The sequence below is a fragment of the Triticum aestivum genome, chromosome 7A, assembly GCF_018294505.1.
Source record: "Triticum aestivum cultivar Chinese Spring chromosome 7A, IWGSC CS RefSeq v2.1, whole genome shotgun sequence".
Lineage (NCBI taxonomy): Eukaryota > Viridiplantae > Streptophyta > Magnoliopsida > Poales > Poaceae > Triticum > Triticum aestivum.
Window position 1 is genome coordinate 610,369,102 of NC_057812.1, and position 6,990 is coordinate 610,376,091.

The 6,990-nt window shown below is 45.3% G+C and overlaps 1 protein-coding gene across 3 annotated transcripts; it reads right to left on the reverse strand.

Moving 5' to 3' along the window:
• Positions 1-491: 491 nt before the first annotated feature.
• LOC123148601 (uncharacterized) lies at positions 492-5,795 on the reverse strand. Of its 3 annotated transcripts, XM_044568067.1 has the most exons (4): positions 5,443-5,795; positions 5,162-5,340; positions 1,664-3,256; positions 492-1,022 (listed from the first exon to the last, which is right to left on the reverse strand). In XM_044568067.1, exons 3-4 carry the CDS (start codon positions 3,042-3,044, stop codon positions 706-708), a joined length of 1,698 nt encoding a protein of 565 aa, XP_044424002.1. In that variant the 5' UTR covers positions 3,045-3,256; positions 5,162-5,340; positions 5,443-5,795; the 3' UTR covers positions 492-705. The 3 variants fall into 3 exon arrangements, with proteins under 3 accessions (XP_044424002.1, XP_044424004.1, XP_044424003.1); XM_044568069.1 differs by lacking the exon at positions 5,162-5,340; XM_044568068.1 differs by lacking the exons at positions 5,162-5,340; positions 5,443-5,795 and adding an exon at positions 3,938-4,226.
• Between the last annotated feature and the right edge of the window lie 1,195 nt (positions 5,796-6,990).

Consider the following 6,990-nt stretch of genomic DNA (forward strand, 5'->3'; position numbering starts at 1 on the left):
CTCTCTCTCTCTCTCTCTTTGTGTTTCGACAGCTTGGCCGCCCTTTGTTGCTGCTGTCTGCTGGAAGCTTGCTTCTTAAGTTCTAAGCGAGAGGGGGCAGATTTGGTGCAGCTATGTTGAAATTGTGATTGGCTTGCTAATTAGTACTAGGAGATTACAAGAACTCCTTGCCGTCATGTTTGTATGTTCAGATGATTGCTGTACCTTTTCGCAAAAACAAAGAAGAAGATGATGATTGTTGTACCCAGTGAACATGAAAAAACAAGCACGAAAGCTCTAGCAAAGCCACAATACCCTGAAGAAAAGGCTAATCCACGACATGCTGTCTGAAGATAAAACTAATTCAGAGTAGAATATACTACAGTTTATGTCAGGCACACACTAATAATAACTTGGAAATTCAGCAGGGTTTCAACAACACAACAAACTTGGTAATCCAGCAGGAGTTCAAGAAATTCAGCAGGGTTTCGACAACATAACAAACATGGAAATTCAGCAGGGTTTCAACAACATAACAGACCACGACAGTACCAAGGGAGTGTCACTAGTGAGCATCCGACAGATTACTGCGGCACACCATTACAACAGCATACACACACATTTTTTTAGAACGAAGACGTCAGATGGGTCCGGCTTTAACGCATACACACACATACATATAACAAAACGGGAGGAGAGGCGAAAGCATCAACTGAAGGCCGTCACTCAGTGGCAACCAGCGGCCTGTTTCTGCGGTCTGATCCAGTCGTGCAGCACCATGGTCACCCTGTCGTGCTGCTTCACGGAGGTGCCGTGCAGGAGCGGGGCGGCGCGGGCGAGGACGCGGTTGTAGTGGACGTACTCCTTCTGCCGGAACCTCTCCTGTTCAGGCGGCGTCATCTCGTCCCACTCGGCGTGCAGCTTCTCCGACAGGCTCCAGTCGATGTTGTACCTGGTGGCGCCGAAGCACGTCTGGCTCAGGACCCGCCTCGCCAGGGTCTGCAGGTCGGGCACGCGAGCCCCGTGCGTCGACCACCATTCAACTGCGAATGTCGAGTGAAGCGTGGTAAGAAGGTGCGTAATTCATGTGGTATGATATGAACGGATGAATGAAATGGTGATCATCTCAGTGGGTGTAAATGTTTGGGTTTGAAAGTTGAAGTGAAAATGGAAGAAGAGAAGGCTCCTGTACAGTTTAAGCAGACCATATACCCCAGTTTGTAACTTGCAACAAACTAAGCAACTATGTTGACAAACTTAGCCTGATGCAGAGAAGTTGATCATTCTACACGTTCATCTGTAAACCTTTTAACTTCTCTACTACTCCCTCTGTCCCATAATGTAAGACGTTTTTGCAAGCACGTCTTACATTATGGGATGGCGGGAGTATTTATTTAAACAACCATGTTGACAAGTTAGGCTAATGCAGAGGAGTTGAACTTTGAATAGAAGTGCACTTATGACATGATATATTTGTGCCATGTTCACATGCTAACTAAATATGTTGGCGCACTGTATGTTATGGTGCACAAATGCACATATCAGATTTGGTGGAGGACCTCAGACACTATTCCAGCTCACTCTTAAGATTGGAAAAAATCAAGTACATATGACACATAAAGGCACTACCGTCAGTGGCTTGTTAGGGAGTGGTCATTTTGCAAGAGGTTAGGGTATAGCTTACTTTGTGGTAATTCCATGATTTGCTGCATTGCTGGATCTGTGTCGAAATAGCCCAACTTCTTTTCATACACTTCCAATTGTGCAGACGCTTTTCTGGCATTGTAATGAGCCTTGCCCAGTTGGATTGTACAGGCCGCGATGCCGCTGCTGATCTCAGCATCAGGCTGGAATCCAGCTGTGTAAAAGATCCTTGAGTTTAGCATCTGACCAGCAGCATGGAGGGGACTATGCAAGTAACCATCCCATATCCTGTCAATCATACACCAATAGAACTCACTTTCATCTCCAACATTGAGAAATATCTCTTCCTTTGCTCTATCCATGGCTTCATACAAGATACCCATCGGACAGATATCAGATTCCAGTTTATACAACACACTAACAAGTGGTTTTGTAACCTTCACGATTTCAGCAGCAGCATGCCAAAATTCATCGTCTGTCTTTACTATACTCTGGATACGCTCGAACAAATCAAGACAAGCCCAACCAGAGGGAACCCATTCAGGCGAGCTGATCATCTGCACCAGACCTACTCTTGCAGAAACTAACCTCTCTAATGTGATGAACACTGCCACAAATCTCAGATAAGAACTGCTCAAAATCTCCTCCTGAACATATCTTCCTTTCAGTTTCATTGGCAGTGCATGGCCATATAAAAACCTTGTAATTTCCCTTGCCTTCATTAGGACTTCACTGACATGCTCGAGCGCTGCTATTTTCTCAAGCAGAAGGTTGATGCAATGGTCAGCACATAGCGCGAAGAAAAAACTGTCATATTTATTTAGCACATACTGCCGTGCCATCTGCATATGGGGTGACACGTCATTCATGACAATCTGAACAATGTTATGGGCACCAACATCATCAACCACGCGAGAAAGCATTGATTCTAGCTCATCCAAGTCCTCAGTGATTTCAGAGACGTCAATGGATCTGAGGAACTGCGTACCTTTGCTGCAGTGCACCAGGACACTTACGAAGCTTTTGTCACACTTGCTCTTCCAACTATCCACAATTACAGTGCAGCCACTTGTTTGCCACTCTTGCTTGAGTTCCTTTGCGCGGTTCTCAGTTTCTCTTAGTTGCTCCTGCAGAACAGCTTCGTACGTAGGCTCAGGTGCAGGTTTGGAGAAGAACTTGCCTATTGATTTTGCTGACGGAGAATCGAAGTAATCACTTGCCTCAACCTTGGGTTTCAGTTGACAAGAATTATATGTGATTTCCTTGGGCTGCCTCAAATCCGGTAGACAATGAAGAAAGCAGCGGTTATTGGACACAGTTGGTTGTAGCTGTGGTTGCTGGACTTGAGCAGATGGAAGGGCTGGGCTTGTGTGAGGAACCTCATCATGTTCATGCTTCCGTTTCTTCATTTTTCTGAGCATCCAAGCTTTCTCTTCTTGCGATCCACAAGTGAACTCCTTAAGCTTGTGCTGACATTGCCCCTGATGCCTGTTAAATGGTGCTCTAGGCGGTTGTAACTCGAAACCACCTTAACGCAGTAATGGCAGCTCACTCTGCAACCTTCCTCACCAATGGTTTTGCCATGCCTTTCTTTTCCACGGTTACTTGTCTGAGGATATTGTACAGAAAAAACCTGAAGGAAAGCAATGGGAGATACTTCAGTAATGCAAAAATTAAAATGTCAAATTCCCAAAACATTAGTGCAACATTTCACCAATGATTAGATTTCATATGCTTCCTCTTAATGACAGCACATGATGTCAACAGAGAAGACTGTGATCCAACTAAACACTGTACCTTAGAAGTTTATAAACACAATATTACTGGATGAAACAGTTTGTTCTGTATTTTTTTTCCCAATAAAGAACAGTTTGTCTATATAACTCTTGAAGAAAAACACATAGAGGCGTGGTCAATGGTTCATAGTATATTTACCAGCAGACTGGAGGCATGAGCTTGTTCACAAGTTACAAGTTCATTATCACCAGGGCAACAAATCTTTGGGCACCGATGCGATGAATTAACAGTAACTCTAACGGGGCAGTGAACGATTGGCCATTTTCACCATGGTACACTCCAGAAACATGTAACTTCAATTAGATTAGACAGTTGTTCCTCGCAAACAGTCTTAAATTTGATGTTTACAATCCTGAAGGATTCAAATGAACCATACGAAATAGGCCGGTGTAAATAAAAGGTTAACTATTTCGGTACTATCCCACAGGACAATTGGAGTAATATGTAGTTTTTCACAGACTAGAGATGTGGTATAAGCATAAGACTGCACGATGATCTTACAAAGCCAGTAACATACCCCCTTTCAGCCCTCTGATACCCAGCCACAACAAAGAGCAGATCCGGAACCCTCTCGCTACCCTCTCTCCATCCATCCCGAAGTCCAGCGGCGCCGTCACCAGGATCGGAGCCGCCGTCCACCTCCACGCCTGACTTCATCCCAGCTCGCTCGCTGCCGTGCGGCCCCGTCGGCCGGCGGCACGGGCAGCGGCCGGGCCCTGAACTGTCGGGCGTGGTGGAGGCCCGGTGGAGCGCGTCGGGTTGCGGCATTCGGCCGCGAGGGGCGCGGTGGTGCGCGGATTGGTGTGTGTGGGGGGTCCCGGTTTCCTTTAGTAATAGTAACGGGGTAATCTGGTTTTCGCTGGGTGTTTCCTAATTAATCAAGAAACTTATCTTTTTTTTCTTAATGAATGTAGAAATCCCGTCATTCGGAAAAACAATACCCCTCTGAAACAAATGGCATGCAGTGAACTTTTTTTTTCCTGATACTAGAATAAAAAAATTCATAGTTTTAGCATTTCCTTAGAATCGGCTCAAACCCCTTTCAAAAATCTAACATTACGCTGCCCAATTCATAAAAAAAAAAACAGAAAAATCCTAAAATGGAGAAAGGGGAATTCTTCCTGGCATGCTCCAATGCACACCCTCTATGCACAAGAAAGCCGCAAATGACTTTGACTGTTTGCCATTTCTAGGCATTGACGAGACGACGAGTTTTAATTGAGGAAAGGACATTCAGTGATGGGTGGGTGGGTGAAACAATGAAGAACAACATTTCATTCTTTTTACCTTGACATGTTTTTAATAGTTAGATCAACAATTATTCCCGAAATCACGGTCACCAAAAGAGGCAACACAAACTTCGGTGGATTATTGGGGCAAACCTCGGTGAACCGAGCATGGTTCGAAAGAGAATCCGACTGGGGTGGATGTGCACTAGAGAGACATTGGAAAACAAACAAAGATAGGCTCGGAAAAAAAATGTGAAACCCAAGTGAGATGGGTGTTGTGTTGGATACATGTTCCCTTGATTGGTTACTTCAGAGAACTTCATTGGCATAAACACATAATTCGAAAGAACACCTTGGGATAATCCTAGCTCTTAATGTTGCACTTGAACAATGAGATTTTCAAAAAAAGCCTGAGAAACATGCATTTAGTTCTAATATACTCCCTAGAAAAAACAGAAATGGTATCAACAAAAAACTTTTATGCTCCTCATGAACAAATTGCTTTTCCTTACCTTTGACTTTAGATCTCGTCTTCTCCGTTCCAAGATGTAAATGATGGCCTAACAGTGGGGCAATGGATGTGGTGCGTTGGAAAAGGGTGAATGGTGTGGCGCGTCTGCGGCTTGCTATAATCCTAGTTGAATATCTTAATGCATGTACTGCACTTGAACAATGAGATTTCCATGGAAGCCTGGGAAATATGCATTTAGTTCTAATATGCTCACTAGAAAAAACAAAAAATGGTATGAACAAAATCCTTTATGCTCGTAGAGAATACATTATTTTTTCTTACCTTTGACTTTGGATCTCGCCGTCTTCGTCCAAGATGTAAAAGGAGGATGGCCTGGGCAACGACTGTGGTGCGTCGGGAAAAGGGTGGATGGTGCAGTGCATCAACGCCTTGGAATACCACAATCTCACCTAGGAGGAAAACATAGATGATGGATTTACGAGGGCAAACATGTCTAGAGAGTGGAAGTGGCGGCGGTGGATGGAGGAGAAGATAGTTAGATCTGGACAATGTTCATGGTTGCCGGTGGAGGAGAAGATAGTTAGGTCTAAGGAGTGGTGGTGGCGGCGGCGGGTGGAGGAGAATATGGTTAGATCTAGACAATATTGATGGTTGCAGGTGGAGGAGAAGATAGGTGGATCTAGATAATGTTGATGGTTGTGTTGTGTGGGGGGAGGTGGCTTTATAGTAGTGCGGTTTGGGACTAGGGGTGTGACCGCGATCCACGTGATGCGGGGTGCGGGCCGTCGGATTGGAGATGGGTGACAGAGAATGGGGTAAAGGGGGTGGCGCGGATAGGTGACGTGGCGGGGGAGGCGTGTTTCTTTTCTAAGGGTGAGGCAGGGTGTGGGGATGCGAGGAAGTCATGCGTCTTGGGTAGGTGGATGTTAGTTGGGATCGGGCTTTTTTGGATGGATTGCTTTTGCGCGCAGCGTTGCTCGTTGTCGCGAATTTTGGATGGATATCTGGTCGATGGGCCCATGAGATGTGTGGTCGTGACGAGACTAGTGCGAAGGCATAAACTCATATTATTACTAGGACAATTTGGAAAGCGTATTTCTATGTTCTCCACAATCAATTGATACGAGGGGTGCTTCTTTCAGGTATTGTATAACACGCCTCAACAAAAAAGTACTCCCTTTGTTCATCTATTATCTAGTTGTTTCTCAGCAGCGCCGTCACGCCACACAGCACCTCGACTTGCCCCCAGGGTCTCAGAGCGTTAGCGACATAGACGCCGACGTTTGATGGCAATGACGCCCCTCCTCTCCTTGTTGTGTTGCGTTTCATGGTCGCTGCTGCACTCTAGCTTTTTCTTTCTAATCAGCGTGTGAAAGTGCATTGCTGCACTAAATTGTTTTTAACATCTATTACAACTTCATTTGTGTTTCTAACCACATGCTCTAGTGTAAACATCACTGATTAAGTTAAAGTGAAGCATGGATGGTTTTTCCCTCTCTTATTGAAAAAGGAAAAGCGGAGTGCCCAAGAAAAGCGGAGTTCGATAGTGTTTTTCTTATTTCTTGAGTCTTTAGGGCAGCCACACTATTAAGAGGGGGTGCATCATAAAAACATCTGGGGAATCAACTTACTTTCTCACATTGATCTGAAAAGTCTCACAGTGCAAAGCTTCTGTTCAAGCGAGAACTTCCGGGATGGCCGGAACTTCCGGCGACCGGAAGGTTCGGCAGGGGTCCGAGAAACTTCCGAGGTACCCAGAGAAACTGCTCTTTTTTGCAATCTCTCTGTGTAGCCCGGAACCTAGCCGGAACTTCCGTCCGCCGGAAATTCTGGGTCGGCCGGTGTCGTGGTTCTAAGTCTAACAGTAGA

Excerpts from the sequence above, each read along its gene's own strand:
- LOC123148601 (XM_044568069.1), bottom strand. The coding sequence starts at position 3,044 with ATGCTCAGAAAAATGAAGAAACGGAAGCATGAACATGATGAGGTTCCT. Across the intron at positions 1,023-1,663 it reads AATCATGGAATTACCACAAA|TTGAATGGTGGTCGACGCAC; the intron begins GTAAGCTATACC and ends CGACATTCGCAG.